The sequence below is a fragment of the Telmatherina bonti genome, assembly GCF_933228915.1.
Source record: "Telmatherina bonti genome assembly, chromosome: 8".
In the NCBI taxonomy this organism is placed as follows: Eukaryota; Metazoa; Chordata; class Actinopteri; order Atheriniformes; family Telmatherinidae; genus Telmatherina; species Telmatherina bonti.
In genome coordinates this window covers 31,294,090-31,317,155 of record NC_136626.1, presented here as the reverse complement: position 1 = coordinate 31,317,155, position 23,066 = coordinate 31,294,090, and the positions used below count along the sequence as shown (strand labels likewise).

At 43.7% G+C, this 23,066-nt stretch overlaps 1 protein-coding gene across 8 annotated transcripts in view; it reads right to left on the bottom strand.

The window, feature by feature from the left end:
• fryl (furry homolog, like) overlaps window positions 1-23,066 on the bottom strand; it is an 83,458-nt gene that overhangs the window by 3,877 nt on the left and 56,515 nt on the right. For 5 of the 8 annotated variants that reach the window (XM_079244938.1, XM_079244939.1, XM_079244940.1 and 2 more), the window contains 24 exons: window positions 22,002-22,114; window positions 21,760-21,910; window positions 21,579-21,682; window positions 21,253-21,435; window positions 20,740-20,941; window positions 20,266-20,387; window positions 19,970-20,157; window positions 19,602-19,696; window positions 18,920-19,515; window positions 18,559-18,827; window positions 18,333-18,473; window positions 16,737-16,937; window positions 16,497-16,658; window positions 16,243-16,317; window positions 15,108-15,284; window positions 14,214-14,414; window positions 12,847-13,047; window positions 8,968-9,371; window positions 5,118-5,325; window positions 4,881-5,030; window positions 4,663-4,761; window positions 3,865-3,933; window positions 1,588-1,605; window positions 769-879 (listed from right to left, as the gene is read on the bottom strand). In XM_079244938.1, coding sequence (XP_079101064.1) covers window positions 769-879; window positions 1,588-1,605; window positions 3,865-3,933; window positions 4,663-4,761; window positions 4,881-5,030; window positions 5,118-5,325; window positions 8,968-9,371; window positions 12,847-13,047; window positions 14,214-14,414; window positions 15,108-15,284; window positions 16,243-16,317; window positions 16,497-16,658; window positions 16,737-16,937; window positions 18,333-18,473; window positions 18,559-18,827; window positions 18,920-19,515; window positions 19,602-19,696; window positions 19,970-20,157; window positions 20,266-20,387; window positions 20,740-20,941; window positions 21,253-21,435; window positions 21,579-21,682; window positions 21,760-21,910; window positions 22,002-22,114 — 4,240 coding nt within the window. The remainder of the gene's footprint in view (window positions 1-768; window positions 880-1,587; window positions 1,606-3,864; window positions 3,934-4,662; window positions 4,762-4,880; window positions 5,031-5,117; window positions 5,326-8,967; window positions 9,372-12,846; window positions 13,048-14,213; window positions 14,415-15,107; window positions 15,285-16,242; window positions 16,318-16,496; window positions 16,659-16,736; window positions 16,938-18,332; window positions 18,474-18,558; window positions 18,828-18,919; window positions 19,516-19,601; window positions 19,697-19,969; window positions 20,158-20,265; window positions 20,388-20,739; window positions 20,942-21,252; window positions 21,436-21,578; window positions 21,683-21,759; window positions 21,911-22,001; window positions 22,115-23,066) is intronic. The other 3 variants (XM_079244936.1, XM_079244941.1, XM_079244942.1) reach the window with 2 other exon arrangements.

The following is a 23,066-nucleotide window of genomic DNA, read 5'->3' as shown; positions in this document are numbered from 1 at the left end:
ATTCGACACTCTTCCAGTTTTATTTTAATAATAAAAATATAAAACCAGGGATGTGATCACTGGAGTTGCTTTTCTTTTCATACATTCATCAAATTAGCATTTAACTCAGTTTTGATTTGATGGTTTGTTTGCGGCGCGACATGTTACTGAAGTAGTTTAAAGTGAAAAAGATCATCTGATCGACGTGCTGAAATGAGGGAACCCAGCGTTGGGATGGTAAATATGTTTGAGGCACAGAAAAACCCTCAGAGCTAAAACAATACGGTGATGATACACACCGTATGACGGGTTGAGCCTCTGACTTTTACTGTGACAGACTTAAAGAAGCCGAATAACCAGAAGGAAAAAGAATAAACTTGGTTGAAAGGTCAGAAAGGAGCGAAAGCTACCAGTTGGAGCAAATGATGGGAAATAGTTCTGTGGCGTCGATGGAACAAATAAATATCTAAATGTAGAAAAAAAGAAAAGAAAAAAAGAATCTTTATTCCAGCTCTAAGAGATTACTCACAAAATATTAAAAATAAATATTAATGCAAATATCTTATGTCATAAAGAACTACTGTGTGGTGTGTAAGTGTGTGGAAAGAGCTTGCGTCTTTATTCTTTTTAAATGTCTTGTTATCTACTGTTTTAATCCTCATGACTTGATTTTATCTTGTAAAGCACTTTGTGTTGCCCGTGGCGTGAAAAGTCCTCAAGAAATAAAGTTTGATTCGATTGACTGTGTATAATGTACATGTTTTCACTGGTTAAATCTTGTCCTCTCACCTCTGCCTCTCTCTTGATGGTGTCCACCCTGCTGATGAGCTTACAGTAGGCCTGGAACAGCAGCAGCAGCTGAAAGTGAAGCTTATAAAGCCTCCGACACAACTCCAGCTCCTGCAGACACACAAACGTAAACAACAATCAGAAACCAGTAAAAAGAATAAAACAAAAAAAAAAACCCGCCTGCACTTAAACACGAGTCTGATGATCATGTGATTAGACAGATGGGTATCCGGGGTTAGAGACATGGGAGTAGAGGAAAGGGTTAACATCTGCTTTGGGCCATTGAGAAAGAGGTGAGTGAACTCCCATTAGAATCAGCCATTAATTTCAATTAGAAAATGTCCTGTCACCACCTGGAGTGATGCTACCTGCAGGCCACAGTGACCAACTATGTCTGAAGGATCCACGAAATCAAAGGTTTCAGCCCCGATCCAGGAAAACACGGGAGAGGAAAAGGATCGGAACGGAAATGGGAATGAAACGATGTCCATGCAAAATGAAAGGAATCCAAGTTTCCAACATAAACTTCTAACATCCTCCTGATATCAGCCTCTGAAATCGAGCACAAGCTTAAAAAAAAAAAAGCAGACATATGGCAAACAGGATAACACAATAACGTATGATTGGATGGATAAAAAGAGCTGAATTGGGTTACATGACAATTAAAGCAGAAACAGAAGAGGTGGGGTGGGGGGGGTGGGGGGTGGAGGCAGCAGAGCAGAGTCTGTGGCTGTCAGCAGCGCAGCTGTGTGCAGACGGATGACATGGGCAGTGTTTCCGGGTGTCATTATTGAAATCTAGAAGATGAGAACCACTTACTGCTAGATTTTCCATTTGCTAAGCAAGAAGGTGAGCAGGGTCACGCGTGCGCACACACACACACACACACACACACACACACACACACACACACACACACACACAAAAACAACAACGACAAACAAAACAGAAGAGAAAGACCAAGAATTAGTGAGCTCATATATGACAGCTGAGACACAGTGACCTGCTGGGCAAAGAGCAGTTTGTCATCTTCCCTTCGCACTGGTCGGGGAAGGCTCGAGACGTGTTGGCACGCTTCAGCGCCAGCAGAAACGCCGAACAACAGCATGTGTAAAGAGGAAGAGAAATGATATGGTGCAGTAGAGCCTAACAGGGAGATGGGACAGCAGGGAAGACCTCTGGGTGTGTAGGAGCCGGTGTCTGCTTAAAACAAAACCGCACTGCAGGACGCTCCAAGCTCCGCTGAGATTACATGTCTTACTGCAGCTGGAAACCAGGAGGTCTGCAGATTCATCGCTTGCTTCATTTGATCATCGAAAAGGAAGTAAAAATGTTCTGCTCGACAAGATCTGGCAGGGAGATGACAAACGGCGGCGTGTTGCGGGCAGAAAATGTGCACAGGAGTAAAGTTACTGCCTGCTGCCTGAACTCTCACCAGAAATGCCTGAAGACAGAGGCGAGTCTATCGGATCGACTACAGATGTTCTGTAAAGCAGTGAGGAGGATTCTGCTCAGCGCTGAGTGACACGACTATATCAGGTGGGGTTGGACATTGGATTAACTAACTAACCCTAACCATGCTCATTTGACATCCAACCCCGCCCAATATCCAGTCCTGCTCCAATCTCCAGGCTGAAGTCAGGGGTTATTGGGTTATTTTTAAGTTTTTTTTTGTTTGTTTGTTTGTTTTATACTGTGCAGAAAACAAGTATGAAACCACTCAACTGTGATCCAATTTCCTCTAAATTCTTGTCAGAAAGTTCTTGCTGCAGGGAGATGATGTGAAACAGTTTCTAAGATCATATTTTACAAAGTGACATTTGCATGTATGGAGGCTGTGAGGGGTCAAACAGCTCTAAAAGCATCTTGAAATTACGTGAAAAGAAGCAGAAAACCCAACGTCATATAAAAAGTTTGACAGCTAAAGGCTTCTGAGTTGTAAAAATAATTCAAATAGTATTTTCAACAGGTAACCATATCAGGACTGGTTGTGGAAAGGCCTTCAGAACGTCAGCAGCACCTAAACAACCAAAGTGACATCTGCAATAAATATAAATGCTAGTTAACGTGCTGCTACTGAGTAACTGGATCCTAATGAAATCAGCCTGCAGGGAAACTCCAACTTTTATTGTTTAAGGATGTATTCACATCAGGATAGTCCGCTAGACTCGGTCCGATTGACTCGGCTCAGTTGTAGGGGGATGTATCCATGAGTTCACGCTACACTTTGGTCAAACCAGTCAAACCATTAGAATAATATATCCCCATTCCCACCAAACGTGGCGCTGTACGAGTATTTCAAGAGAGGACAAGACCTGCGTGAAAAAGAAAACCGTTTCCTCCTCTTGAGAGTTAAAGGTGGAGTATGTAAGATTTTCAATATTTTCAAAATAAATTAACTAAAAAAATAACTACAATCATAATTAGATAGTTTTTTGAACATGTAGGTTCCAGCCTGTCCATATTTGATGTGTTATTAAATTACAAGTTTAATTATTGACAAAGACCCTTCTTAAATGTTTGCCTACCAGTAAAAAAAAAAAAAAAAAAAAAAGTGCTTTTTGTCATTAAACTTGTAATTTAATAACGCATCAAATATGGACAGACTGGAACCTACATGTTCAAAAAACTAATTATGATTGTAGTTATTTTATTAGTTAATTTATTTAGAAAATATTGAAAATCTTACATACTCCACCTTTAAACATGGAGACGAAACTATCGCTGTGTTGGGTTTTTATTTCATCTTCTGCAGAAATACTCTGCAGCAACGGACGCAGTATGAACAATCAGACAAGACAGAGGACTCTTAACGCCTATGTATTTACCCACAATGCAATGCTACGTCAAATGCAGGAAGTGACTTTTTTTGTAGTCCACTTAAACCGGGCCGAGTTCGCTTCTTCGATCCAAATCAGAATTCATTTGACGTATTCACATTTCCCCAAACGTAGCAAACTGACTCAGATTCGGATCAAAAATACTGATGCAAACGTGTCCTTAAACTAAACCTGGGTTGTTTCTGTGACTTAATACAAAAATCCAGAGGCATCAACAAACTTCACAGCCATCACAGCAGCGAGTGTTCATCCCTACCTGTGCATGTGTGTTAGATCGCTGGCTGTTGTCTTTGTCCCCAAACGTTTTCCTGCAGTTCTCCAGCCACTACGCGGACAAAGGAAACAAAAAAGACAGGAGGTAAAGAAACTAGTATAAAATCTGCATCACAAGAGCTTTTTTTTCCCCCTCCCACGGACGTAAGCATCTACATTTGTTTGTGTTTATAATAAAGGTTGGTCGAGGAGGAGATTTAATAAAAGTGTTGTACTTAGCGAATTAAAGACGGCCTGTTCCAGAGAAGGGGATGGTATCTAGCCCTCCAGGGAACGTTGCCGTCTCATTCAATTAGCGCCCCTGCATCCCAGAACCCTCTGCAATCTCATTTCTCTCTCTTCCCCTCCCCCTCCCTCGCTTCACCCACCCCTCTCAGCTTCTCTTGCCTGGCCTTCTGTAACTGATTTAAGAGTGGGTTATTTTTATCCCTCCAGCAGGGGTTGTCACTGATGATGCAGACACTAACGGCAGCTAAATCTACTCATACACGGATTCAGTGTCTGCCCCGCTAAAGAGACAGAGTGGGCTTATCTTCATCTGCATCAGCTGTTTGTCTTCATGTTTTCCTGCCTCCCACGGTGCCATGGCAAAGAGGTGTTATAGCCTTCTACATCTAATACGTCTTGCTCTCTTGCGCATCTTGATACAGCATCTAAAAATGCAATTGTGAAGCTCTTCTGAGCAGGAGCATGCGATGCAACACGCCCCGAGGGGGAGAGTTCAAAGAGAATGAGGAAGCAGAGGCGGTGGATGATAAATGTGCAGAAAGATGCCACTTACAAGCTCTGCTGCTTCTTTTTTGACGTTGTAAGTGTCCAGGTGCTCCTGCAACTCCAGCACACTGAACTTCAGGGTTTCCAGCAGTCCACAGGAGACCAGCTACAGCAACAAAACAAGGTGCCAGAAATTAGGAACTAAAACTGTGACAAAACAGACATTTTACAGCTGCGGCGTAGTTATTAAACTAAATGACAAGAGGTAAGTGCAGAAAGCCTCACCGTCTCTGCGTCCAGCAGCACAGTGGGGCATTGTGAGCAGGACGTCATGACTTCCAGGGAGCTAAGAAACTGGTTTCCCATGCGCTGGAGCCGTTCTCCAAGAAAGCGAACAGATGCATGTGTAATGCAGCCAAATTTCCTCTGAATACTCTGCAGAACGAGAGGCGGGAATAAAAAAAGATCTGTTCAGAAAAAGCCTTTTCTAAGACCGCACGGGATGAAAGTAAACATGTTCACCTCAAAGAGTCGAGAGAACACATGGAATGTGTAAACAGCCGAGGACCCATCCGTGTCCGACAGCATCTGGTTGACATGACAACGCCAAGCATCTTCCTCATTATCATAGGCAACAGGCTGGAATGCAGCCAGGATGGCCGAGAGGAAGGGTGAAGGAGGTGGAGAGGCCTGGATCTCTGGGAAGCCGTCTGCGTCACCTTCATCTTGACTGTAACACACACACACGAGCCAGTAAACAACAGTCCAACATGGTCAGCACTCCTCTGCTGAAGGACAAACGTAAACACGCGCACGCTCGCCATCGCTGGCTGCAAGTAAACAACGTCATGCTGCCATTTCTCTGTCGCTGTAAATCCTGCTACACTACACCGAGAGCTTTAATCCACCGCAGAGCTCTCACAATAACACCAGCTATTAGCAATGTGCACGCATCTCAGTCACACACACACATGCAGATACTCACAGGCCTGTAGGACCAAACAGCCTGAAGAAGCAGACAGAATATAAGTATCTAAAGCCTGCGCTGCCGAGCACTGCCGCCGACACGGTCTCTGTCCTCATCCTCACCCTGACGATCGCTTCTCTTCCCCCAGCTCTCTGCCCGAGTCTGCAGCACGAATGTGCTGCAACTGCTAACAGCACTAGCGCACTGCTCTCTCATCCCACACAGGACTGCAGAGTGCTCTATACAAGCTAAGCATCTACACACCGAAACACACACACACACACACACACACACACTTCTGTACACAAAGCCAGCTCCCAACCTCACACTAGAGGAATGTAGATAGTTGTTTTTATCGTTCTCTCTCAACCATTAGTCCACACACACAGTGAAAGGATTTTAGTCTTGCAGTTTTCAGACACTCAGGACTTGTGCGGGCCTGCCGCAGCTAATAACAACACATCCCAAGTCTGAGTGATGTCTGCTGGTTTCTCCATTCTGTTTTCCTGTAGTTTATCAGTTTACAACTGTCCTCGGGTTAGAATTGGCCCACCTTCATGAATAAATGCTTTTAGAAGTGGAACAGAGCCAGACTGCTCCAGGCCACCTTCATAGTTTCAGGAAGCCGTGCCAAGAGTGTTTCATCACTCAGAGGTTGGACTGACTGTAATCCTGATGCTGGTCAACTAGTCTTTACTCACTTATCCAATATTAAAAATAAAAGACTTCACATTCAATTAGACAATATCTAGTCCAAGAAACACCAAATAAAGGATTCTCTGATCTCATGGTCACATCAGATGAGACTTGCAGGCTGGGAAGACTGGTTAGAGCACAGCAGGAATATTGGGATCTGCAGTTTTCTGCTGAAACATGGCTGCAGGAACACTTTAACGCCTCTTTTCCTGAGATTATTCTGCAGAACGAGACTGCAACAAATGAAGTAATGCTGGACCTGTCACTCAGAAGGTGCATCCTGGATACTGAACTGTTGGTTCGCTTCTGCTACCTGCTGATGCTGCATATGATGTCTGGAGCTCAGTTGTTGTCAGATGATAAAGACAACATCCCACTGCATTAATGCTGATCTTTACAGATTTAAACTCTCGATACTTATATATAAAAACAAGTCAGAAATAAGGAAGGTACAGATACAGACAGCTCACTACAGAGTCAGCAGTTTACAAGTTTAATAAACCCTTCATTGAAATTGTAGAGCCGAACCAGAGTTGAAACAAACATGTGACGGGATGGAAGCTGTGTTGCGAAGAAAACTATCGCTTTGCTGATGTTTCCTAGAAAAGAAATTCCCTTCAGACAACACAATGGTGTGATACTCTAGGCCCCAGTCGAAATACAGAAACATTTTTCTTTTTCATCACTGTAACCAAAACACCAAACCCTGTCAGGTGTCAGGAAAACTCCAAAGTCAGGCTTTATTTACCATCCAGCAAACACTTCAAGTCTGCTTGATCCAAACCAGCAATGAAGAAGAACCTCAGTTAAAGCTGCTTCAAGACCATTTAAAAGATTTAAAATCTCTATTTAATTTATATAATACTTTAAACAAATGCAAAATCATTTCAACACAGCGTTATGGAGCACACTGACTGACCCTCTACACCAGGGATGGCCAACTCCAGTCCTCGAGGGCCACAATCCTGCAGGTTTTCCATGTATCCCAGTTCAAGCACACCAGACTCAAATGACTCATCACTGTGCAGAACCGCAGATCTGATGTGAGCCAGGTGTGTCAGAAAAGGGATACATGGGGTGTTTCTCAATTCAGGTTCTGCACACTTCCAAGTGAGAATTCGTCACTACATGAGTCATAGTGTCTCAATTTAAAGGCTCCTTTGAGTCCACCTGTCAAATTAATGACAAATGACAAAAAGCACTTTTTTTTTTTTTTTTTTTTTTTTTTTACTATTAGGCAAACATTTAAGAGGAGTCTTTGTCATTAATTAAACTTGTAATTTAATAACACATCAAATATGGACAGACTGGAACCTACATGTTTAAAAAAAACTATCTATGTTTGTAGTTATTTTATTAGTTAATTTATTTTGAAAATATTGAAAATCTTACATACTCTACCTTTAAAGAAGGAGAAAAACAGATACCTGGGAAATAAGTTGAAATTGACTAAAGTAATAATAAATAAAAGTTTTATGAAAATCATGACATTTTTTTCTAATTCTGGTTCCAAAGAAAGATTTTTTTAAAAAGCAAACAAATATGATAAAATAACATATGTTACATCACTCGTAAACTATGATTTATTTTAAAAATCATTTGATGTTTCTGTGGAGAATCTAATTAGATTAAATTCCCATTAAGAAGGACAGGATACTTAGGTGGAAGTTAAAAGCAGAGCAGACTACAATCGTTATGTCACCCCAAGAAGAGACGATTGACCCGGGTCGGATATTTAACATAGATTTATGACAAAATGGTAAAGATGCATGCATGCGTCTGTAAAGCAAGGAGAGGATCTGCCTCTCGCCTTGAAGTGGGCGTATTTATACCATATATTCTAATTATGATTGTAGTTAATTTTTTTAGTTAATTTATTTTGATAATATTGAAAATCTTACATACTCCGCCTTTAATGGGAGGGTATGAATACATATGAGGACGACTGAAGATGTGTCTTACAAGGATTATTTTCCACCAAAGTTAACATCAGCTTGACAGGAAGAGCTGTCAGCCAGAGGAGAGCTCGTCTAAACCGCCTCCTCCACGTTTGTCATTTATTCACAAAGGAAAATGGGGGAAAAAAATAAAATAAAATCACATTTTAATAACTGGCACCATTTTCTGTCATTTTTAAAATATTTTCGGGTTTTTTGTGGAAGAATGGGATCAGTAATCTGCTCAACTTGGCATATGTAGTTGCCAGGCAACGAAGGACTGGAGTATTATGGGTAATTCTCATCCACTAGAGAGGCCGTCTCATTTTACTGGCAGTAAGCGCACTTCGGTGTGCGCAGACCACGGAGAACACTTTGTAGCCTACGCAGTCTGTGCACTTAGAGGTGTGCAGACCCTGAATTGAGGAACACCCATGGAAAACCTGCAGAACATCGGCCCTCAGGGGCGATTTGGACGCCCTGCTTGAGTTACACATGCATGCAGGGAAGCTTGTTAAATACAAGCGTGAGAAACTGTTTTCATTCATGATTTAAAACTGGATTGTAACATCTTTAATACAGACGTTGGAAATTAACATTTTGCTGCATCTAGATTCAGCTTATCTGGCTCAAATCACAGGCAGACTAAAGAGAAACCAAACACAGGGATGGGATGAATTACAGCCCCATAAAGTGGGATTTTTAGAATATAATTTATAAAAATCAACAGGATGAGAGAGCAGGATGAGAGTTTATTTTGAGGGGTCTTTACCTTGACATCCCAGAGAGGTCTGCCTCCTCTTCCTCACAACGCTCATCCAGCTCCTTCAGGGCCTGTGTCACATCATCTTCCCACATGGAGCCACAGGTGCTGTCTGGATTTGGATCTGGATCTGGATCAGGCTTCGTCTCAGGCGGTGGTGTGGGCAGATACAAAGGCAGCCCCAGCTGGGACTCTTCCTCACAAAGAGACCCCGGTGGAGTGTCGATGGCCGGCGGAGGAGGGGGGGCTGGATCTAGGTCCTCTGGAGGGTCCTGAGTCTCCTGGGGTTCATGTGAGTCTGGGAGGTCACAGAGCTCTGGTGGGTCAGAGGGCAGCGGAGGGGCGCTGCAGAAGCCCGTGTCCTCACTCACGCTGCTACTCAGCTCATCGGCTGCCGTCATGCTTACGGCATCCTGCAACACAAACAGCCGTTCAGACGGAGTTTCACCTTTCCTCCCTTTGATCTTTCTTGTTTTTTCATCTTACAACCTGGAATAAAACACGGTTTTGTGGGTTTTACATTGTTCCATCAGGAGAACATGGCTCCCACTTCGAGTGTTTTTACCTTTTCATACAAACACACAAACTCCAACCACGCTGCTTTGATTTATTTTCCTGAAAACACTTTTCTTTTACTGTCCTGAAAGGTAAACTTCCATCCTTTACTCAATCTTCTGAATAAATGTAAAAGTTGTTACTTGTGAATTTGTATTTAATTATAAATCGAATCTTATGATGGAAAACAACAATGCTTTCGTCATGGGACAGTCTTCGTTACACTACTGGCCAAACATCTGTCACATCTGACTCTTTTTCAACATCTTTGTAGATTCACACAGACGCCTTTAAGTAAAATACATTTTTCCAACTCAATAATCAAAGAACTAAATGGTCTATTTCTGCGCTGTGTGAAGCCACTCACATTCTGGTACCTTCCATGTTGAGATTATGTAACGGAGCGCACACAGGCCATTTATGTTCCAAAATGTTTTCTATGAAAAACCATTTCACTGCATTTCCTTATTGTAACATGATATAAAGGGAAAAGTCCAATCTGTGGTTGTCATGACAACGGTGGCCATGAACTGTGGATCAGAAGCCGACTCCTGAGCCTAAACTTTTGTTGCTATGAGGATGACACTCAGATTTCGCTCTCCATAAAGCCAGATGAAACCAATCAGTTTGTTAGATTACAAAGATGTCTTACAGACATAAAGACCTGGATGTCTCTGGTTTCTTCCACCTGCGTAATATTGCAAAAATTAGGGGCATCTTGTCTCAGAGATGCAGAACAACTAGTCCATGCCTTTATTACTTCCAGACTGGATTATTGAAATTCCTTATTAATGTTCTGTCCAAAATATGTCCAGAAAAGTCTCCAGATGATCCAAAATGCTGCAACGAGGGTTCTGATGAGGACCTCTCCCGGCCCCGCATCTCTATGGAACCAGCTCCCACTGTGGGTCCGGGAGGCAGAGTCCCTCTCTACCCTTAAGATCAAGCTCACACCTTCCTGTTTGACGACAGGCATCTCTTGAGTCTGAGTCTGTGTGTACGGGTCCATCTGTCCAGGTTATGCTCTTATAGTTAGGGGTAGTCTAGCCATCTATTAGTTATGCAGCCATGGGGACGTCACCTGATGCACCAAGTGCTTCCTTGCTCCTTGTCCTCCATGTCAGTACCGCCATCGTTAACATACTTCTCCTTTTTCTGCAGGTCTTCCTAAGTAAAAGCTGCTGTACATGTAGCTCTGTCTTTCCTGTCCTCTCCACCCCAACCCAACCAGTCCAGGCAGACAGCTGCCGTCCTTGAGCCGGGTTCTGCTGGAGGTTCTGTCTTCGATGCAAATACGTTGGTTTCTATTTGTCAGGCTATTTATAAATTGATGTGTCTGTAAAGCGCCGCTATACAAAAAAAAAAAAAAGCTGAATTGATAAATAACAGCTGATTTAAATTATTGCTTTATTCAAGACTGCGGTAACCAAGACCCTTATTTCAATCATACATGGGGTGCAGCTGAGCCAGTGCCTCTAATGTTGCTCAGTTTCTTGCTTTTGCTGTCACCAATATCTCTGGTGAGAAATTAAAGGAAGGAAATCTATAAAGAGGAGCCAATACTAATCCATCACGGAAACTCTACTAAAACCATGATGTCAGCGTAAATTAACAGCAGCATCGTGGTGGGATAACAGCGAGTGCATCAACCGGACAGCTAATGAATGAGACCCATCTGCTGTGACGCATGTCTGAATTGACTTGCAGCGTGAAAACTAGATTTAAGACTGCTGCTTAGTTACTGTACATAAATAACACACAGAATTTGGGAAGAAACTTGAGTATACAGTTATAATTTGTTTTAACTAAAAGTACACAATCTATGGAACACTCAAAAATAAATATAAAAATTAAATGACATTAAAGATGATAAAAATGTAAAATATGAATTGCAAAATAAAATTAAATTAAATTTTTTAAAAATCAAAAGATAAAATAAAGTAATATCAAATAAAGAGATAAATTTAAATAAATAAATAAAATAAAAATAAAATAAAAAGAATAAAATAAAATGAGAGTGTGACTAGCTGTCCAGGTGTATCCTGCCTTACTGATAATTGCTGGGGTAGACTCCAGCTTTCCTGAAACCCTGAACTGAAACAAGTCGTACAGAAAATGGATGAATGGACAACAGAAAAAATAAAATAAATTTCTGCAAGCGCTACAATGAAATGTTAGGCAGACATCACTGTGGACTCTAAGCTTGCACACGGAGGACAAGGATGAAGAAAGCTTTTTTTCTGGCTGTTCCTTCCTCTTTTTTTTTTTTTTTTTTTTAAAGTGTAATGCATTACGAAAGCCGAGCGTGGCAGGCGGCCAGTACATCACACTGGCAGCATCTATATTACGGAAAGCTTTTAGAAGTGGTCATGGCCATCCTGGAGGGAAAGAGTAAGAGTATTGATGGTTTTATCTTGGGCTCATTAAACTAAGAGCTGGGGCTGTGATGGGGGGGGGGGTGTCCTTGGGATGATATTGAGCTAGATGAAGTTCCTACAGTTACATTCAGCTCTTTGTGTAGACAGGCACCTGCTTGAAAACTGAAGTGAGAAGCGCTTTTTGAGCTGAGGTTGTTCATATATTCTTGTACTGAAAGGTAAAAATTGTGGGTCACTTTTAAATAAATCCCCCCCCCCCTCCCCACTGCGGATGGACAACAAAAATAAGCATCACATACTCACCAATGTTAGTAAAAAAAAGTGATAAATGTCAGTAGCGGTAAACAGCACAAGATGGGCAACGGCATGTTAGTAGGTAGCAAACTGATGGGTTTAATAGGCTACAGCGCCGCTTTTCAATTTACTGTGATTTTTTTTTAAGTCAACGCACCAATTGTCTGATACTCACTCATGCGTCTGCTGGAGAGAAAGGAGCTGGTGTTGCTTCCACAAGTTTTTAACTGGTGGATTTAGTTGGAATGGTGAGTTGCTGTGTTATTAGGGGGTGAGCAGTTACAGCTGACCTGAGGTGAGCTTTTTTTCTCCTCTTAATAAATCACAAAATCAAAGCCCCACCTCTATTAAAAAGGCATTGAAGTTAAAGAGCCAGCCTTTAGCACCCAGACCAGAGCAAAGCAACCCAGAAAGGAGCTGTAGAGGCTCAGAGGCAGCGTAAGCAGCCAAGTCTTAACCAGACAGCAAATAGTGTTGCAGAACTAACACTTTTACCCCAATCAAGACTCTCTGAAGGTAGCCGATCATCTTTTCAGATAACAGATAAGCCAGGAAGTGGAGAAAAAGCAGACAAAGTGAAGAGAAAAACAAGAGAAGAGAAATAAGCAAGCTATAAAGCACCCAAACACCACAGTTTATTGCTGCTGCTGATTGATCACACCTCAGGCAGCTGGCTGCTGGTGCTGTCTGAGTGGGCCATCTCCAAACTGGGGCTATCCAGTCGGGGGAGGGAGGGCAGGGAGGGCAGGTTGGGCAGGACGGTTGCCTCTTCGGTCATGGCGCTGCTGGAGGATTCTTGAGACTGCTGCAGGGAGTCCACGTGATTGGACGTGGTATCATCTGTGGCCGAGTCGCTGTTCAGCTGGGGAACAAAAACACACAACAGCTGCTAATGATGCTTAATGCGTACGGATGTCAACGTGTCAGAACTGAAACACCAGATGTTACTGGTGTTAATGGTTTGACCCAGCACTGCTGTAATAAAATGAGTTTAGAGAACAGCACTGTTTGACTTTTTTTTTGTTGCAATTATTAACCAAACAAGAACAGATAATTCGTTTAGAAGCGATTCAGTCTTGTTATCCCATTACATTCATCACCAGTTGCATAAATCTTAGTAACACAGGCAGATCTACATAATGTGCACAGATGAAAAGAACAAACATACTGTAAACCTTAATGTAAGGTTAACAAAAAAGATTAATCAAGGTTTTATATCAAGCAAAGCAAATGTAGTTATTTTATTCTTTCATTCTGCATCTTTCAACCACATCGGGCTTGTAGCATCATCATGCTATTATTACTGGTTCCAGTTGCACTTTAATAAATACATCCACTATTCTGGCTAAATTAAATGTTAATGCAGCATGCTCATTTCTTCCCAGACTATGAAACAAACTCTGTGTGTAAAGGGGGGGGGGGGGGACACGGGAAAAATGTCCGCTAAAGGCAAAAAGCTCATTCTCTCACCGTGCACTACCAAGGTCAAGAGCAGCAGAAGATGAAGGTAAGAGGCATCCCCATTAGGCAGAATTAAAGCATTGATATTAATTTAATTATCAGCAGATCTAGATAAAACCTTGCTTGCAAAGCAAAACAAAAGCAAAGAGCTGAAAAAAGGCAAAGCTATGTGCTGAACTGGCACATTAATCATACTTCAGGTTAGAGATTCTTGAAGAAATCAAGGAATATTCCTGCTCTGACTTTATTCACACTAAGAATGAGGAGTTATAAGATGGTCCTAAATGAATTTATCTTAAATGTCCTACGCTGTACTTCCCAACTATACAAATAAATCCTAAAAAGTCTATGAGTTTATGTAGAAGTGAGCAGCAGAGGGGCGGGGCCCAGCTTGAAGAGGGCGTTCACCACCAGCACAGAAGCCTGCAGCAGATCCGGCTCAGTATGCGCGCGCACACACACACACGCACACCATGCCAGCGAGCTGTGTGAGGAGCACGGTGAAGTTGGATGGGTAGGGGATTGTGTGTGTGCGCGGGGGGGGACCCTGATCAGAATGAGACTTACAAGGCCAGAGCGGGTGAGAATCTGGCTAGCGCTCAGTACCTCCTCCTCAGACGATTCGTCCGTGTCCTCGGGGTTGGTGAGGTTGAGGCTTGGCGTGCTGCCTGTGTACTGGCACTCTTGCAAAGACGGCGTGTCCCCTTTGTCCATGCTTTCCAGGGAGCGACGGCGTACCCCCCAGTTGAAGTTGTCCATGCTCTCCCCCTGCAGGACGGTCAGGCAAACAGCAGTGAGATCCAGTCGGCATGAAAGTAGCAAACAAAACAAGACAAACATCCCACAACTCAACGTGTCAATAAAGACCAAAAAAATGAAGCCACAACGTAAATAAGGACAACAAACAGTTGCGCTTGAAAGGGTGAAATGTATCCTTTTTCTTTACATTCATGGGATGCAAATCATGCATAGTTCTAAAACTATAAAAGCAAAAAGGGTTTCACAATCACAGGAGCGGTGGTTTAAAATCAGAGCTTACTACTGCACTGAAACGGATGAGAACAGAGGGAGGCAGACGGCACTGAAAACACAAAGAGCTTTGGATGTTTCTGAGTAGCTTTCGGGTCCACAGACTTACCTGTAGCTCCTTGTGGCAAGAGACGAGAGGGAATATGTGTGTTAGTAGCCGTAAGATGGTTACAAAACAAAGGTTTGGTTGTGCTGAGCTGTCAGAACTAATATGGGAAACGTTGAACCAACAATGATGTTAATCCGTCTCACAGCTAACTCAAGTAAAGTCACGAGGAATGAAGAGTGACTTAGCAGGCCTGAACTTTACAGCTGCAAGCCTGTACAAGTCTGACATTGTTCGTTTTAGACGTGATTCATCTGAATTCTACTTTCCATCACCTACCAACGTGCTCTTTGTCATCTTCTAATCAGACTTCAGCAAATTCTCACCTCAGCATCCTCCAACTCCACATCTAAGAAGTCAAAGTCCTTAAAGACGCCAAACTGCTGTTCGCTGCCTGTATCCTCTCCCGGCAGCTCCTCCTCTCTGACCGCCTCCTCCACTGTGGGAATAAGACCCGTCTGCTGGTCGGCAGAGTCCAGGTCTTCGTTGGATGAGAACACCACCTGGAACGAAACAAAAAGGATTTTGTTGTCAGGTTGTAAACTACAGATGCTGTGTGCCTAATCAGAATGAAGGAGACCATGACAACAGTCACAGCTGCAGCATTCAAAACAGTAAATTTACAGAGACGTTGTCAGAAGCCTTTAGCTTGTTCCATCCTCCATGAGAAGCCAGAACTTTTTTCTTGTTCTCGAGGCTCCAAGAAGAAAATGACGTCATTTTGTTCTCGTGGACGCGTTTGAAGGCAGTTCTCGACACATCAGGCTGGTGGAACTTTTTTCTTGCGGGGCTCCGAGAAGCATCGTGTGATTGGTCGGACATTTGAGGTGGGTGTGGTTAACACGGAGAAAGCATGAAGGGGAGTTGCCGCTTCCACGCTTTTGCTGTTGCAGGTAAAACAGATTGTTTTGATAAAACAGCTTATTGAGGCGGTGAGAAAGTACCAACATTTTTACACGTGGCGTTAAAACCCTCGGACCCAGCCGCGTGCACGACCCGCCCCGCCGCGGACGAAGTTGCTCGTTTAATATGAAACTAGAAAAGCGCTCGGAGAGCGGAAACCTCCGCCAAGCACAATGTTAAAGAATCCTTTTAAAACATTCCTGGATCCAAACGGTGATCCGGATCACCACCAAAATTTATGTCAGTTTTTCATTTTTACATTTCCAACAACTAAGTTTTTATAAAAATCCGTCGGTAACCTTTTCAGTTATCTTGAGCAAAAAGACGCCGGGAAAAACACAACCTCCTCAGCGGAGGTAACAACCGGGTTCATTGCACATAAAGCAGACATCGCCCCCTGCAGTGATCCCTCCCCGCTGCAGACCTGCTTCACATGGAGGATGTATGGACCTGACGAACAAGACGTTCTTTCTTGTTCTTGCAGCCTCGAGAAAAAGCACTCATTTCTTGCTTCTCGTGGAGGATGGAACAAGTTTTAGAGTAGGAGAGGAAACTTACAGATGGGTTTTTAGGAATGCCAGATTCTGGGCCACATAAAGTTAGGACGTTCATCAGCCTCTCTCTGGTTCTTCTCTGTAACAACATGGCAGAGTTAGCACCAACAAAGATTCATCTCAAAACGTAAGATTATTGAAAAACACACACACACACACACACACACACACACACACACACACACACACACACACACACACACACACACACACACACTGCAGTGTGACATCTGAGAACAGATGTGTCTGAGCAGGTACCTGGGAGAGCTGAGGCCTCTTCCAGCTGACTTGCACCAGACCGTTGGAGTTCGAGCCAGACGATGTAGAGGAGGTGCTCCTCGTCACAGCGATCACCTGCGGCTTTCCGTTTCGACCTGCTACCGTGCGCTGATCACCATATTTGTGCCCTATGATCGGCGTCTATGGAGCCATACACAAGTTAGTATAAGATACCGAGCATATTCTCACCACCCCAGAAGAGTCTGGGAGCTCTCTGACCTCTGAGATGTCGAAATGGAAGTCGAGCGTCTTTCCCGGCAGCTCCTTAGAAGAGTTGTTGAATATGCGTGTAAAGGCGATTTCTGGAGAGCCGCAGGACTCCGTGCTGTAGGAGCGCTGTACGTCGTCCGGCACCACGAGGCTGGCTGAACGGGACACGACCAGCTTCAGAATGTTTTGGGCCTCTTTCCAGTGTGGGCTCTGCAAAACCCAGAAACAATATGACTTCTCATTGAGATTACAAGCTGTGTGGGTGTTCCTCCAGAAAGCATGAATATGAAAACAAACATATCTTCCTTCAGAGGACCAAACTATCCCACTTCCCACTGCAGCACCACTCAGTCTGCAAAGTCACCTTGTACTCTGCATGATGTACAATTACGTTGCAGAACCTTAAAATTAGGTCATTATACACCAGTGCACATGCACCCGCGTACTGTCCATGCACATGAACAATGCCTTATATAAAAAGGCAACAATAACCGAGCCACAGCAGAATTTGCTCACGGCAGTTATGGGACTACAGCTGTCAGAGGCAAGTATGAGCAAGAACCAGAAAGCGCCGTGGGTCAGACTTGGTAAAAGGCTTCCATAAAAAGCTGGAAGTGCATCAAAGAGGTCTCCACACTACCAGGCTGAACGACATGTTATTTTCTTAGTCAACTACATCAGTATTCATAGGACAGATCATTGCAGTATTCATGCACACCAAGCTGTTTATGAAAATTAACCATGTCCTGCTACTGACATGTGATGTACTGACGGCTGCTTATTTGAGCCTGGTAGAAAGGCAAACCTGCAATAATACACAACTCTTTAAAGGGGTGCTATTATTGTATTAGGAGTTTTCTGAGCTTTCTACAGTGTTACAGTGTTGAATCCTCATCAGACATGTGAACAACACTTTTTTTTATCACCTAAACGCATGTTTGAGTTTGAGTTCCAGCACGCTCTCCGTTTGGTTTCCATGGCAACGAAAAACGCGTCGTTTTAGAGAGTTTTTTCTACTTGGAAATCCTTGTGACGTCCCGGGGGATAAGGTTTGGTGATTGGTTACCTTCTACTGGTTAACAAGGGCATGTACAAATACATCAGGCGGGTGGAAAACGTGGGATAAAGTTATTTCTAACGATGGCTGGTGAGTTTACCAAAGAGAGACATCCTGCTGCATTCGTTGCTGTGGGTTGCTGTTTTCCACTTTGTTTTCAGGCTCTGATTCAGGTTCCAACATGTAGGGCTGTATGCTATGTGCTGACATTGTATTTTGTTTTTTTATTGAGTTCATATTAGCCTAATCCTTCTGTTTATGAGATGTTACAATGACGGCGAAAGCAGGTGCGGTGCGCGCTCCCGATGTAGTACAGTGGCGGGAGGCGGGGCTTAATGCGGAAGAGTCTCAATCCACTCGTTTTGCCCGCAGGCTGATCTGACAGTCTACGGAGAGGGTCGGTCTGAAGTAAATAAAGCGATTTGTGACAATAACTCGATCAATCCCAGCCATACAGGGCTCAGAAATAAAAAATAAATTAGCCTGAAATGCACATAATAGTTCCACTTGAACATACTGGTTTACACTGATATGGGGTGAAAGTTTACCTGGACGTATTTGCCAATAATCTTCATGATGTCAAGGTTGAACTGTTTGACAGGGGCTGCTGAAAGGTCGATGTGACTCAGCAGACTGTAGATGATCTGCAGCAACGACTGCTGCGTGCCGGGGAAGCCCTTCTCCAGCAGCTGATAGGAACACAAATGAACACATATGAGATAAATGGAAACTGTACCGCATCTCAAGAAAACGTTTGGTCTTCACGCCGCAAACCTCAGCCAGGTAGGTGACCAGGTTCAAGGTTCTCTCGGCAAAGGCGTCGTGGATGTAACGGCAGACCACGTTGATCCAGTTGGTGCAGTCACGGGAGTAGCTGTGTGTGCTGTACAGGCTCATCATGTGGGCCAGGTTGGAAAGTGTAGCCGACTTCTCATCGGCGCAAACCTTGGCTATCTTATCAGCAGTCTCCTTACAGAAAGGAGTCGGGCTGTCGAAGTGTTGGATGAGGTGCGGCAAGAGGCACAGAATATTCAAAGGAAAACCTGAAGACGTGTCCAAGGAAGGAAAGAGAGGTTACATCGTTAGATGACCAACCTAAAAGTAAAGGATCATTCATCACGTCGACAGTGCTTACCTGCCACTTGTGAGGGGTCCACCAGTGTGTGTCTGGAGACACTGATGAGTTTGCTCAGCAGGTGGATGGTGAGCTCCTGTGCAGAAGTACAGGAGGAGCCCTTGAGGATCAGCTTCAGTAGCCCAGGGTAGCTGTACCACTTCAGTTTGGCCTGGACGGTCTCCAGACGCTCTCTGCTGTCTGCGCGGTCCAGAGGCAGCTGGCCCAGCAGCTTGTTAAGGAGCCGCAGGGCCAGGAGGTACTCAAACTCATAGTCCGACTCCAACAGAGACGTGGCGATCCAGAAGACGATGGCCATCAGATTGGAGGGATCTACAGGCGGAATGGAGCCCCCTCCAGGACTCCCTCCTCCTCCTAGTGATGATAAGCTCCGCGTACGCGCCAGGTTTCCGTGGCTACCACCTAGCCGGTCTGCTATGTCCAGGGTGTTGCTCCTCCGCCTGTCAGCTTTCCGCTCGCCGATGAGGCTGGCGCGAAGAGAGTTGCTACGGGTGTGGACGTAATGGAACAGGCTGCCGCTGTTCAGGTTGAGCTGGCCTGTGCTCTTCCTGTTGGCAGCGAATTTCGCTCCCAGCAGGTGGTCACGGGTTGAGGTTCTGTAGATAAAATGGCAATCAGTATTTCTTAGGCAACATTTGTAATATTTGCAGGGAGTGGAAAAAACTGTAATGAGAGGACTGACTGTGCTAAGGCGGTGAGAAGGTCATAATTTTTCACTGTGTCTGCCAGCGTGTCGATGCCCGACTCCAACGTCAGCAGCAGCTCAATGACGAAGCCCTAAAATGAGAAGAAAAAAAAAATAGAACAATGAGGAAAAGCATAAAATAATTTCAATACCCAAAGAAAAAAATAAAAGTCCCATAAATTTCATATAAACGAAATTTAATGCAGATTAAAAAAAACCAGTACTATAAACGCTACAAACATTAACAAAGTAACACAACTTAGAATGATTTTAACAGCTCAAAACAGGAAGCCACATCAGGTAAGTTATGTGTTAACACAAACTGAAAACCAGCAGCAAGGTGCTGTTTTATTTTCATGTTTTACCTGAGCCTCCTCTCCCGGGTCTCCGACAGTCTCAACCAGCCGAGACAGGATGTCGGACAATGTGGCTGAAGTCAGAGGTTGTTTGAGCGCCCTGAAAATCTGGAAAGAGCGGCCGGCATAGTGTCGAGATGCGCAAGACAGAGCTGTTCGTAAAGCTACTTCACTCAGCAGAGACTCCAGCTGGAAACCTGAAAGATCCACACGTAAAACAACATCAATGCAAGAGTCAACATTCTACAAGTAGGACACAACACAGCATAAATGATAGAAGCAGAATAGAATGGGACTCTTCTGACCCGTCTGAGAATGCTTGAAAACGTTCATCACGTGTCTGACGAAAACACTCAGCTGGTCAGCGCTCTTAATGTTGGGGTTCTTGGAAGATACGTCCTCGTGGTTCCAGAGTGGACCTCTCTTTCTACAAGGAAAAAGTCAAGACACGTCACAGAGGACAACAAATTACCACTTTACTTAATAAAAATATCTGATATGATCAAACCAGGCAAAAAAAACAAAACAAAAAAAGACATCAAATCCCAAACCAAAGCCACACAAATACCCAGTCCTTTCAGACACTGCTGGAAGCATGAAAGCAGATCATTGTACAGGATGAGTATGCTGCCGTTTCATATCAACATGCTCTAATCATGCCAGATTACTGATGATAAACCAGTTTTAGTTACAAGAGGTAATGTAAGCAGGTTACAAGACGCAACAAACACAAATGTAATTATAAAATTTCTGATTTGAATAAAACGAGGTCTTCTCACCTCGATGTAATGAACTCGATGAGAGCTTTGGCCTTGTCGTCTTGTTCTGCTGTGACATCTACCTCCCTGAGCAGCGTAGGAGAGAGGTGGGACAGAGCAGTGCCCCCTGTCCCGAGGCTTATGCTGGAGGACGTGGAGCTGGAGCTGAGGCCGGAATCAGTCATGGGGGACGGCTGAAAATCTGGCAAAATCTCCTGAGTTCCTGTAGCAACAATTAACACAAACATTTTACATGCTTACCTGCCTTAGCCTAACTCTTTTTCTGATTTAACTCAGAGTTTAACTAGGAATAGTTGGTAATTTAACTCTTTCATGTGACTAAAACTTGCTTGTATGAGGCAGGACTGTTGCTGCCACCCAGTGGCTGAATCTGGAACTACGGGAATACGCGTTTTAATCAACAAACCATCCCAAACAAAAGGTTGGTAAGAAATTTATTCATATTCCTTTAGCTAAAAAATATACTTTTCAACTCTTTCTTATCCTTTCCACTTAGTTCTCAGTGTAAGTGACCTGTGAGGTTGAACTCTGGAACTGCAGGCTTCACCGTCAGGACCCTCGGATCATTGTAGTCTCTGTTGCGTAGAAGCACCATGGCCACTGAGTGAATACTGCTATTTGAACTCTGGACAATAAGCAGATGAAGCAGCAGGCGTTTGCAGTGCTCATACACCTCTGGGTGCTGGTGATCAAACCCTGAAAAGGGGCACAGGGGAAAAAGCGATGTGTTACTGCGCTTTTAAAAGTACTAATCCAGTCAAAGACATTGTAGTCAAGCAAACTGAGAAGCCCAGAAAGAGATGAAAGAATAAGTTATTCAGAAAGAAAGCAAAAGTTACCAATAAACACAGCATGTAGCAAGAGGTGCAGGTAGGCACTCCACTCGACTTTGACCCCGTGGTCCACAATGAGGTCCGTCAGCAGGATGACCGCTATGTTACATCTGAAAACAAAAAAACAAAAACTTACTTTAACACAACACTGATACGTTTTGAAGCTACCAGGCAGTATTTAGCATACCTGTGGAGAGGAACTGCAGGGGTGTTTGTCTCTGGTAAATAGTCCACTAGAGGAGACCAGCAGCCACCTGATGGAGGGAACGGGAGAGGCTCCGGCTGGTTGTGCTCCATCACCTTCAAACGCCAGTTTGCATAAAGCGGCATGGAGTCACCTGGAGAGAGGATAGGAGCAGAAACCGTTTCACACAGGGAAAGAATAATCGCTAATGTTAAAAGGAGGATGAGCAAAGATGATTGTCCTACTCTTCTCATCTTCGTAGGAGCCTCCGGAGCTGCTGCTGTAACGAGATTCCAGACGGTGGTGCTGGCGGTTCAGGTTGCTGTTCAGACCAGAGTAGATATCCAGAGGGGTGTAACTGTGGGATTGGTTTACAAGGATAGGGTCAGGAGGGAGCTTTTATTTTTTTCTTTTTGTCATGCCAACAGGACTGAGGAAGCACCAACAGCGTCTGGCACTTTAGGATATAAAAAAAATCCAGTTTTGATAAAAAGAGCTTGTTTTTTCCCACGAGAAAGGCTTAATGTGTGCTCAGTAGGATGGAAACAACTTCAGCAAATGAGTAATATTAGCAAACATTGAACATAACGGAGCAAAATGACTGATTGGCTGTTTCTACTGCTGCTCCACTTTGGTTGTACATATGACCAAAAATGTGTTAAGTGCAACTTTTCTTGGTTGCACTGGTGCCCCTGACTTTTCTTAGATCTAGGTGGAGGCCAGGGGTGTCCAAAATTGGTCCTCAAAGGCCGCTGTCCTGTAGGTTTCTGAAGTATCCCTGTTCCACCTGGCTTCTGGTAAATGGATCCAACAACCTATGAAGTTCTGCTCAATGACTGATTCATTTCAGTCAGTTGTTTTGCTGCAGGGACACATGGGAAACCTGCAGTATGTGGACCAGAGATGGTGTAGGCTGTTACGTCTCTCAATGTCAGTATTTGTTTCATCCTAACCTGAGCTCAGGTGAGAATAACACTGTCAATAAAAAAAGTAACTGAAGACAGAGAAGAAATGGGTCTTCTCTGATTGGCAGGCATCCAGCGCGACGAACAACAAGGTCGAGAATTGTGGAAACTGGAAAGAAGTATAAAACTTAAAATACTGTGGAATTTGCTCCTATGTTGTCGTTACTACGATTTAATTAGAGTTTTTTCCCACAGTTCTGCAGCCAAATGAAAAAAGAAAAGCTGGATGTTAAATCTTGACGACACCTAAACCGAAAGGGATCACGTTTCCTCTGAGGTAGCTCACAGAAACATCGAAGTTATGAAAAAAAATTAGGAAATTAAACACTAACAGTTGTGGAAAAA